This window comes from Zeus faber (assembly GCF_960531495.2).
Source record: "Zeus faber genome assembly, chromosome: 2".
NCBI classification, from domain to species: Eukaryota; Metazoa; Chordata; class Actinopteri; order Zeiformes; family Zeidae; genus Zeus; species Zeus faber.
In genome coordinates this window covers 45,543,319-45,555,283 of record NC_137189.1, presented here as the reverse complement: position 1 = coordinate 45,555,283, position 11,965 = coordinate 45,543,319, and the positions used below count along the sequence as shown (strand labels likewise).

The following is an 11,965-nucleotide window of genomic DNA, read 5'->3' as shown; positions in this document are numbered from 1 at the left end:
AACCGCCGAAAACCAACCCGTTCCTCCGAGGAGAAACTTTTTCCCGGCGGCACCCGCCGACGTGCTCCGGGGGGAGGGGAGGGGGAGGGGGAGGGGGGGGGGGAGAGCCCCGGGGGCAGTTCTCAAGTGGCGACGTCCCAATTCTCCCAGTATGTCTCAACCTCCCGGACGGTAGCCATCCCATTCCAAACCGGCACTGGCGCCTTTTTTTTTTTTTTTTTCCCTCCCGTCATTAACCGCTTCCCCTCTCGTGTGTGCCCCCCCCCCCCCCCCCCAGCTTTCCCGCCCAGCCATGGAAACCTCCGCTTCGACAACCACCGAGAAAAAGGACAAAATGGACGGAAGCGGATTCGGCGACCTCCAGAAGAAGCTCTCACCGTCGGTGATGAGAGGTAAAGTGTAACCCTCTTGATTTTGCAGGGATGGCGAGGAGACACTTCTTTTTTTTTTCCTCCCCCTTTCTCTATCACCAAGTGGGAAAAAGTGCAAACCCGCGAGTCTCTCTCTCTCTCTCTCTCTCTCTCTCTCTCTCTCTCTCTCTCTCTCTCTCTCTCTCTCTCTCTCTCTCTCTCTCTCTCGCCTCATTTATTGGGCCCCGCGTGCCGAGTACACGCTGTGTGCAGGAATAAGGCGAGGTCTCGCAGGTCCTCAGATCGGGGGCAGAGGGAGCGCAGACACGGCCGATGAAATATACATTTCAAAGATATAAGGAAGAGGGAAAAAAAAAAAAAACGCCATCTTGGGAGATGATGCCCCCGGCGCTAGTTAAGCCTGATAAGGGACCCCCAAATGCAGCGTCGTACAGAGGTGACTTACAGTAGATGGTCTGATAGGAATTCTAATGCCGGCGCAAAAGGGGCCTTTTGAAAGGGCGTCATTAATACCGAGAGGTTCGCCTTCGCCCGAGCCCCAGCGCCTGCCGCGCGTGAGCCGGTAAACGCCGATGAAGGGATAACGCCAGGAGAGAGTGGAGGCGGCAGGTGGAAATGGGGGAAGAGAGAGAGAGAGAGAGAGAGGAGGGAGGAAAAAAACAAAAAAACTAACAAAAAAAAAACGGAACAAAAAGTGTTTGTGTTGTCGAACTAAATGAGGAGAGGCGGCGGCCAGGGGGACGGACCGGGCGAGCGAAAGGCGAGAGAGAGAGAGAGAGAGAGAGAGAGAGAGAGAGGGAGAATGCATGTTTTAAAGATGTCGGCGAGCGTGTGATGAAAGCTGTTTATAATGAGGTTGAAAGAGCGTCCTTACCTCCAGTCTGCGAAAGCCAATGAATTACGAGAGGAGGGGGAAAAAAAAGGGAAAAAATGAGGAGCGGAGCAGGCGGAGGAAGGACACGGGCCCGCGGAGACTGACGGAGATGCGGAGCGACTGGCCACGTTTGAAATGGAAATACCACCAGTGGTTTAGTGACACTTTGACTTATTAATGAAGGACTTGGTGGCCCGCCATCATCAAGAAATATTCATTAATTGACAATGAAAGAACAAAGCTGCAATTTTTTATTTATTTATTTTTTTGCCCAAGTGCCAAACAGTTAAACTTGCATTCAAATTTAACTGGCCCTCATCGTTCTGTGGGATATGAAGCGTGAAGTCTCTTGGAAATTCACCGGATTTTTATTCGACCCGAGTTTGTGAATTCTTTAGTTTTTCGTTGCAGATCAAACGCGAAAATTGCTCTTCCTTTTCCCCCCTCCTCCCGTGGTGATTTAAAGCAGCACTGTGTAACTTTTGGTATCTTGGATTTATTTATTTGTTATTATTATTCAGAATTTACTTTACCAGACAAATTTGAACCTTTATCGGTCACATTTCAATAACGGCCTAAGTCACAAGTGCAGTGACAGTGCGCGGCTTCCCCTGCAGCCTCCCTCCAGAGGGCGCGGGGAGGGAGGTGGGTGTAGGCGTAGGCGTAGGCGTAGGTCCCAGATGTGCTCGGCCTGGCAGCGCCGCTTGCACGGGAGGGCGGGTGGCATGAACCCCGTGGCGCAATGAAAGTGAGGGCCGGTGCACGCCGTCTCGCCCGCGCCGTCCCGGAGGTGGGGGGCGTCTACGTTTTGTATGAGCATTGTTACCGGACATTTTGACCGGCGAGTTTACAAGTTGTTGTTTTATTTTAATATACATTTTAACCAGGCAAAAAAAATTAATTCAAAAAAGCGGATTTACCGGAGCCAAAAATCAAAAAAGTGACACGGTTTCGCACCTGAGCATCTTCTCAGACAGCAGATTCCACCGACAAGTAGAGTGCAAAAAAAGTACAGTAGGACAGGTTGGACCACAAGGTTTAGGAGTAAAAAATGCATTTAATTGAATACATTGAAAGAATCCTTGTCAACAGAGAGAAAAGTCAAAGGCACAAACACGACTCTGTATTAACCAGTGTGCAATCAACCAGGATTCCTTCAACGTCATTGCTATTTCTTTGTACTATGTGAGTTCTGTCTCACCTTTTCTTGAGACCATACATGGTGGCTCATTTTCCTCGGTTGCTTCTGAGAACCAGGACCTTCTTTCTTTTCACTCACCACTGCCCGGAGCTGCTTTCACAAACACCTCAGCTCAAAAGGGCACCTTAAAAACATTCCAGCGCCAAAAACGTGGAGCACATAGAAGTGTCCCACACAAGTCTATCAAAAATGGAGGCCAGGGGCCGGCAAACCTTAATACTGGAGGAGCCATTTTTGAAATGTGATTTTTTCTTTTATTTTACCCGGAGGAGCGGCAGAAAAATATTGGAAGCCTTTCATGCGGGTCATTTGCCTACTATCTATATTGACCACTTCCTGATAAACGAGCTATGGCTGTTTCACGTTGACAACTAGCAGCTATTTTGTCAACGTAAAGTGAAAACGGCCGATAGAGAGCTTACCTCAGCCTGGATACTTAGGACGATTATTCATGTGTCGTTGAATTCTCAGTTTTCCTCTGAACCCTTTGAGAAAGCCATTCGTGTGTCGGAGCCTGGCCGGGGCCTACTTTTTGCGGCGCTAGCTAATGGAAGAGCACGCGCGGCCCCTCGTCACCAGAGGGAGCCGTACTGAGCGAGCCAACGGTGGCCGTCAGTTTCAGGCGCAAGCGGAGAGCGACAGGGGCGTGGTAGCATCGCAACCCGGATGCGCCTTTTGGCTCATGAAATGAATCTGGATATTAACATTTTCTCTCTTTCTTTCTTTATTTGTTTATTTTACGATGACGACATATTGAAACTATATAAAACAAAGATAATCGGGAGCGGAGCGGGGCTAAAGAGCTGAATACGGCTACAGGTGGTTGATCTTGGCTATGAATTAGTTATATTATATATAATTAAGGTTTGTTTTTTTTCCCAAGGTGCGTCGTTGGGGCTGTAAACAAAGCTGGCCGGCTAGATCGGCTAGTTAGCTGCTTTGTGGGGTGACAACAACGACCTCTGGAAAGTGTGAGTAGCCATATCCGGGTTTGAAGGTCGAGAACATACAGTCAAAACGCTCAACTAAACCTCCATGACCCGTCTACACATGACATGTGTGGTTTGGTTAAATACGCGTGCGTTTGTTCGGCGAAGACAAGATAAAGAAGTCACGAGAGAGAGGGAGAGAGAGGGAGGGAGGGGGGAGGGAGGGAGAGTTTTAAAGATGTAAGGGAACGCGTGATGAAAGCCGTGTTTAATGAGATTGAAAGAGCTTGTCCTTACCTCCAGTGTATAAAAGCGATGAATTACTAAAAACATGGCTTCCGTGGCCGACGCGGGGCCCGCGGAGACCGACGGAGAAGTGGATTGATGGGCCACCTTTGAAATGGAAATACAACCAGCGGTTCTAATAGTGACACTCATTAGTGGAGAACTTGGTGGCCTGCCAATCGTCAGGAAACGGACAATTAATCATTCATATAGAAAATAATAATAATAATTATGTCCTTTCAGGCTCATTGTGATTCTGCGGTTTGTTTACTTAAACCAGGATCAGAATGTTCTGTTTTCTTGACAAGTGTTCTCTATTAAAATGATATAACAATGCGACACAACACTTCATGTACACTGTGATGGCCGTGGCATTGTGATGTATTGTAGTTTTACAGTCTATAAAACCCTGCCGCTCTATCATTCGATGTGAAAATAAACGTATATAAAAATTTAAATAATAAAATACTGCGATGCCAGCAGACGGCAAACCACAACTTTTCGCTTCTTGTCAATCTGTCCGTACATTTATGCACAGTGAAGTCTGAAGTTTATCAAGTGAAGTGAAACTGCCGCCTGATCACTGACAATTGGTCGTATTTCAAAAAATCAATTAAAAAACCCGAAACTCAAAAAGAACACACACAAAACTAGACGCTAGATACAAACTCATAATGCACGATAAGACAAACTGAAACAAGCAGCGCTCTTCAGCCTTTCTAAATAACTTAAAGTACATTCCATTTTTTAGATAGGAAGAGTGGTTAGGTATCGCACCGAGAGAAGCCCTTGACGCTGAACCCAAAACCCAAAACCCGACGAGGCCGAACTCATTATTCAAACAACCGGCCGGTATTTTGCAAAACATCGTTTTTCCTATCGCCCCGTAGAGTTTTTCAACCTCCTGCGTGTCTCGAAAAAAAAAAAAAAAAAACCCCAACAAACCCCTCGCTGCATAACTCTTCTCCGCTATCAGCGTCCCTCTCTCTGTTTTTTTTTTTTTTTTTAATCTTAAATGAGACGCGTGGACTAACGGGCTCTGCCTCAACCCCAATCTCGCTCTCCGCCAATCAGATACCGGGGAGGAGGCCCTGGCGCCGCCGTGCGAGGGCCCCGTCTGCCGCCGCTCAGAGACAGGGCAATTATTTACTATGGTAATATGGCGTATTATTCCGGTTGCCAGGCGCTGATAAGTGAATATGTAGCATGAGGGACGGAGCGGGCGGAGACAAGGTCCGTGAACCGGAGAGAGCCCCATTCCCGAGAAGCCCCCGACGCGCGGGGGGAAAAGTAGACGTTTCTAATATACTGCCCCCATTCTGTGGCCCCCTTTTTATTGTGAGCGCATGGTTTACTGTGGGCTGCGGGATTCCTGTCACCTAAGTCATGCCCACCTTTGAGCCTAGACGCTCGCCGTATAACAAACCCGCCCTGTTTTATATTACCCGTCCTCCGTTATTTATTCAACGCAATTTCCCCTCTATCAAAACAACACGGCTAATGCGGAGTTTTAATATGTTATTTACACATAAAAACAAGCTATTTACAGCGGTGCGTGCGTGCGGGGGGAAGGGAAATGAATGGGGCTCGGCGCCCCGTTCTCCGATCTGTTATATCACAGTTTAACAATCTGGATTGCTAATAGAACCATTTATCATGGAGCGGTCATTTATTTTATGTGAGCGGCCCGGGTCCTGTTCCCAGAGGCCTATGGAAATGGGGTGCGCATGTAATGAAGCTCAAGTGAGAGTCACTTTGTTTAAAAATAAATAAATAAATAAAAAATAAAGAAGGGGGCTATGCCGCGCTCCGAGTCAATTAAACCGGACTCAGGTGCTCGGGGCGCTCCCGTGTCTGGACCTGTTTCTGTTTTTTTTTTTTTTTTTTTGATGATAGCCATCCCAACCCCCCCGAACGCGCCGCCGCCCGCTCATCCTCCCGGTCGCGGCCGTGGCGAGTTTTAATATTTTTGTCGCGGGGGCGAAGGAAGCGGGCCGAAATAAAAAAGGGCTCTGGCACCGTGACTCCTGGACCCTGGCAGAGCGCTGCTGTTTATCCGGGCACGGCCCCAGGGCTGCCGGTGCAGACCAGCCGCGTCCGGGACTAAAATGTTTAAAAACAAAACAAAAAAAAAAAAAAAAAAGAAAAAACCCCACTCTCGCTTCCCTCCCGCCGGGCCCCGGGTTCCACCGCTCGGTTAATGGATTCAAACGAGCGGCTGAATTCCCTCTGACAGCACGCATCTGTCTGGATACTCCGGCCAGGCGGGGCACGCAAAGTTACGCCATCTCAGGGACATTTTGTGATTTCCAATCCATTCATAATAACGGAAGGTATTTGAGGTGGGGGTTTCGGGGGGGGGGGAGGGGGGGTGCGCCTGAGAAGGCCCAGCTCACAAATGATGAAAAATCACAGCTCGCATCAACCCAACTTTTAGCCTCACAGACCCCATGTGTCAATCTCCAGATCCTGCCCTTGGTGGAAATTTAATACCGCGCTAATTCATCCTTCTCTCTCTGGCGTTTAAGGGGGCTTTGAAACAGCGGAATCGAGGAAAGAAAGCAGGGCTGAGCTGTGGGTTTTTTGGTTTTTTTTTTATTTTCTCCCTCCGAAGGTTTGATCCATGGCGGCGTCGCATTCCCCTGCGCGGGCAAACTAGGCCAGAGGAATGGAGCGGCGCCGCTAATGATTTGATTAACTGGCTTTGGTGGCTCATGACATACATCTTGCTGAGAGTGAGTTTGTCATGCGGAGGGAGATTGATGTGCCACGCTAAGCGCCCCCCACCCCACCCCACCTCACCCACCCACGCCTCTCTCTCTCTCTCTCTCTTCTCTCTCGTTTGCTCCCTTCCCACCCGCTCCCCTCGTCCTGCCTCGCAGGTTACTCGTCTCCCAGGACTTTTTGCTGAGTCGGGTCAGTCCGCTGGGAGGACCCGGAGCGCTTGGCGCCTCCCCCTCCGCCACGGGGCTGGACCCGGGGCGGAGGGGGAGGAGGAGGGGCCTTGACACCGGCGTGTCAACAGTGTAAACGGTTTAACCACCGGTATATTAAAAAAAACATATGTACTTTCATATATATAAAAAAAACAAACATATGTACTTGCGTATATAAAAAATATATATACAAATAAGAATATGTTTCAAAGCCGTTGTTTTTTTTAAAAGCAGTTGAGTGGCAGAAGTTTACATAGAGCTTTAGGAATGGACAAAACACAAGGAAGGAAGAGAACAATAAATAAATAAATGAATAAAAATTTAAAAATGGAATGGAGAAAATTAAAGATTAATTCGAACAAAGAACCTAGTTTAAACCCATCATAGCAAATAAAAATATAGTCTAGTTCCAGATCTTCTGCGTTGGTACGTTTCGCAAGTCCCAGAATTTCACTCAAAACGACATCTCTTTCTTTTTCCGGCTTCCCCTCGTCTTTGATCGTTTTGTCAAAATGACGACTTCTCCGATCCATCGATTGATTGGTTGTCATTTTTTTCTCGGTCACTGGTGGCGTGGGATATTTTTTTTTATCCTTGGAGGAACGTTCCTCCATTTCATCAAGTTTGCTGGCCGACCAGCTACGCTGCTTTATCAGATTCACCACGGCTTCCTTTGGCTTCCCTCGGTGCTTTGCGTTTTTGCCAGGGGAATGGCGGACCCCGCCACCGACAACGGAATATGGAACAGACATAGAGGAGCGGCTGTTTCTCATAAAGTACAGGCTGAAAAAAACTACCAAATATTTACAAAACTTTAAAAACTTTACAGTGTTCCTCGGTGCAAACAGAAAATCACACAGGAGGCTGCCGCTTTGTACAAATATGTTTGCAAAAGCCACATTTCTTGGAAGTAGTTTCTTACCGTGTATCTGATAAAGCACAGTGACAATTCTTTGAGTTTGCAATTATCTCTTTGAGTTAGCTGCAGTGATTTCATAACTGAGGTGGCCCTGTGGTGAGCGGTCCGCACGCATCCCGAGGACACGATGTGAAGATAATAATAAAAATAATAATAATAATAATAATAATAATAATAATAATAAAAAAAGACGTATAATAATTGTAACGTGTAACATTTCAGGCACTTGACACGTGCAGTGACACACGTCGAGGGCCCGGTCCTGCCCGCTCGGATTAAACAGAGCTCGGACCTCTGGTTCACGGGGAGCCCGTTACAAACAATGAGACCGGCTTGATTGTGATTAATACCGAGCCGTGGACAATGGGGGCCCACAGGAACGGAGACGGGTAGTGGGACGTGTAAGTAGTGTTTTGAGACAGGCCGGTTCGCGATAAGGGCGGATTGTCTTTATCGGCGCGGCCAAAGCGAGCCCGGGAGGGGGGCGGGGGGGGTTATGTGTCGGACAGTGAGTAATTGATGGTGGGCGGATGCGCGGGCCCCCACCGCCAGCCAGTGGTGCCGCACTGGGAGCGGCTCCGGGGGTCAGACACGCTGGCAGAGAAAAATGCACCCGAAAAAAGGGGCTCGCCGTCCGCCTCCTACTCCAAAAAGGACGGCCACTAATCTTCCTGAGAAGAAGAAGAGAGAGAGAGGGGGCGGAGGGTCTTTTCTACGTCTTTTCTCCGAAACACCCCCCCCCCACCCTTCATCTTCCCTCCGCCTCCTTTGGGGTTGTATAAACTAGGCCCCGCCCAGGGAGGCCTCACGGTGAGGAAGAACAACCCCCCCAACAAGACAACCCCCTCCCGACGTTAGCGCCAGGCCTACCTACACATACACACGACACGCAAAACACTCGAGACGGTTGTTTTTATTTATTTATGTTTGTCGGCCACAGCGCGAAAAAATATTATAAATAATAATAATGATGCGTTTTTCATCTACTGTTGCAGTTCAAAATCCTCACTCTTTTAGTTCTGTTACATTGATTATTATTATTATTTTTTAAATTATTATTATTATTATTATTATTATTAATACTATCACTATTATTATTATTATTATTATTAATAATAATAATAATAATAATAATAATAATAATAATAATAATAATTTTGAATCCACATTTTCCATGAAATGTGGTAAGTTTTACCAGCCGGGTCTTCCTTCCATCCTAGGCCCTTATTCATAAAAATCTGTCGCCAAGGAGATCTTAAATATACTTCTCACACTGAATCATTGACTGATTCACGACATCATCAGCACGGGAGGAATCAGACGATGCAATGATATTTTTGATATAATTTGATTTGATTACGAGGTGATAATTTCCCCAGTACGGACTGCATCGAGAATAAAAATCCTATGAATTAAAACAAAGGGAATGCATATAACAATCACAAAACACTGGAATTGTTGGCACATAAAGAAAGTGCAGTGAACGTGCCATTATAAGAATTCACTGGAATTTCGTTGCAAATCTGTTTTGAAAGCATTATATAATCACTCCTAATTCAAATATGACATCACTTGCCCCAAGAACACCCACCAAAAAACGCTGTACTAGCTTGAAATAAGGCGAGTTCCGAGACGAGAAATAATCGCAACCTGGGTTTTTTCGCTCGGTTTTGCCGCCCTGAGGTTAGAAATCAATAGCGGAACAAGGAGCCCTGGGTGGTGTTGTGTCAGAAAAGGTTCCCGCGCACCTTCAGTTTTAAAGGAGTCGCAGTGCAGTCAGAATGGTTTCCACATGGGAACTCTCCCTTGTGAGCCGGCCGTGTGCACGCTGAACTTAGCGGACTAATGGGACGGAGCCGCAACACACATACATTTTTGTGGCTCTTTGTAAACATTTAGCTTGATGGCTTTCCAAGATGCCCCCAAACTCTTTTATCTACAGTTCCACTTGGGGGGGGGGGGGGGGGGGGGGGGGGGAGCTTGTGAAAAAAAAAGAAACCCCTCAAGATTAGCCCTCGAAAGTAAAAGCAGAACCTCTTCTTTTCTTTTTTTTGGCTGAATTTCTTAGTCGGTTGATTTCCTGACAGAAATAGGTTTTTAAAAAACCAGGCCTATCACCCTTCCTCTCCTCTGTTTTTCGTTTCCTATTCTATTGCTCCCTTCATTTCCTCTCTTACTTTCTCCCTTTTTTGTCCTGCTTGTCTCCGTTTGCTCTCCAACAAAAGTTGTTTTTACAGCCATTATGAGCCTTTAAATAGCAGCACTGATTGCATCGCTATAAGACCAATGCTAATTCAGTTGTCCAGCTACGCGGGAAGTTGAAGGCAATACGTTTTTTGTGACATTGCAACATAACCGTAGGCGGTGAGATATGGGGCCGTTGTGTGATGGCTTGAGTTTAAAATATACTCAGGGGAATACTTTTGTGTTTCAATAGTCTGTCACTGTCAAGCAGCACGTCTTGTTACGTCTCAAAGGAAACTTAATGAACATTTGCGTTGGGCATCCATAGCTAGTCACTGTTGTGTCTAGTTAGCTCACGAGCAACACGGCACAGCCGGCTTCGTGCGCTAACGTCTCTTCCACTCTGCCCATTCATTTCAAGTGACGTGATCTTCTAGCACCTTGAGATTGGTCCCAATGAAAGACACATTACAAATGGATTGTGTTATTAATGAGGCGTAGCTTGCGGAGCCGGCTCTGTCCGACAACTCGACAGCGCCACACACTCCCACGCCCTTATGGGCCATCCTATTTAAGCGGCCAATCCTGCTTGCCCTGCCTGCTTTGTTGCCTGCTTTGCTTGCTGTGTTGCTGCGTTCCCTCCACCTCCCCTGGATCCACATGTTGGGATCTACACTTCTACCGAGTGCGGGGATTCAAGCTCATCATTGCTATATTTCTAGCTCATTAAGCACGCCTATGTTTCCTGTACACCTCCCTGGGAGTGGTGAGCAGTAGGGCCCGGCTGCCCAAACAACGCTGAATAAATCAAATTAAATCTAAGAGTTGATTGTCAGAATTATTAATATTGATCACACAATTGTTTCATCACATTTGGTTACGAGACATGTACATGCTGCTTCTGAAATTACGCAGTACACACTACGTACTACACAAAATATCGCTCAGCATATTTGACTATGAGCGGTAAGAGTGATGGCTTTTCGGATGTACCTGGCATCAGTGCAATGCTATTCTATTGCACTACACAGGGGATTAAACCTCTCACCGGGGAAATTATATGATCTACACTTGGCAGTACAAATCTTTTGCTCCACCAATGGAGATAGAGCAACCACATCTCTGTAAGCCAAAAAAAGACGATGGCACTCAAATGGTAAAAGAAAAAAAAAGTCCTCACTTACTGATCCTGAAGAAATCAAAGATATGATTCCTCACAGGTAAGTGAGATGCAATTAGTCGACCGTAGATATCCTGGGGATGAAATACAGAAAACGCAAGCTTCAGTCTAGGTCTGAAGACACCAATCTCTTCAAGCCATTAAAGCAGCGTAATATAACTTTTAGTATTTGCGCCCCTATGGTTTCTGAGTGCAATTGCACTTTTACACATGTGTCCTAAAGCTCTGCTCTGCGTCCGAAATACTGTCGTTTATTTTAACAGACCAATCTGAACCCTATCAGTCACGTTTCGACAACAGCTTATGTTACAAACCCAAATATAACGTACGCCTACGTTACAGCGCCCGTTGCACCGACCTTGCCGCTTCCCGGAACCACGGACTGAGTGCCCGTTGCAGCGAGCAGCAAGCACTCCTCCTACAGGGTCTCCCTGTGGAGCCACGGGGAGGGAGGGAACAAGGAGGGACCCCTGCTTCCAGTGTAGTTACCAGATGCGCTAGGCCTGGCAGATCAGCTCGCACTCAGGAGTCAGAGGGTGAAACGAACCCCGTGGTGCAATTAAAGTGAGGGTATGGCGGGCGACGACTGAGGCGCGGGCGCCGGGCGACGACTGAGGCGCGGGCGCCGGGCGACGACTGAGGCGCGGGCGCCGGACGCAGCCCTGGCCCGTCATTTTTACCGGACATTTTTTTTGAATATAGATTTTACCAGGAGAAAAAAACGACAATTTCCGCAGCCAAAAATCAAGCAAGTGACGTAGTGCCGTAAAGTGTAACGCACTTTTCCAGCGGTTTCGTACCCAAACACAGACGTTACATAGTGCAACAACAGGCGTTCATGGAGCGGGTAGGAATGATAGAGATGCCGTTCTCTATATTAAAAGTCAATGTAGCATCAAAATGATTTTTAAGCTGTTATTTTGAGGTAAAAAAAAAAAGTTACATAGTGTTGCTTTAAGGATCAATCACTCAGGCTCCAAAAACAACAGGCAACATTCCTGGATTTACAGCTGTGGGTTGTAAGCAGTTGGGAGCGATATGTGGCTGTTTTAGCAGATAAAGATGAAACTCCCCACTCCCAACTCT

At 47.0% G+C, this 11,965-nt stretch overlaps 1 protein-coding gene across 1 annotated transcript in view; it reads left to right on the top strand.

Annotated features, from left to right (window-relative positions):
• The first annotated feature begins 284 nt into the window (after positions 1–284).
• Positions 285–11,965, top strand: part of LOC307247812 (zinc finger protein GLI2-like) — a 69,112-nt gene continuing 57,431 nt past the window's right edge. The window contains exon 1 of the mRNA XM_080023933.1: positions 285–392. Coding sequence (XP_079880059.1) covers positions 293–392 — 100 coding nt within the window. The 5' untranslated portion in view covers positions 285–292. The remainder of the gene's footprint in view (positions 393–11,965) is intronic.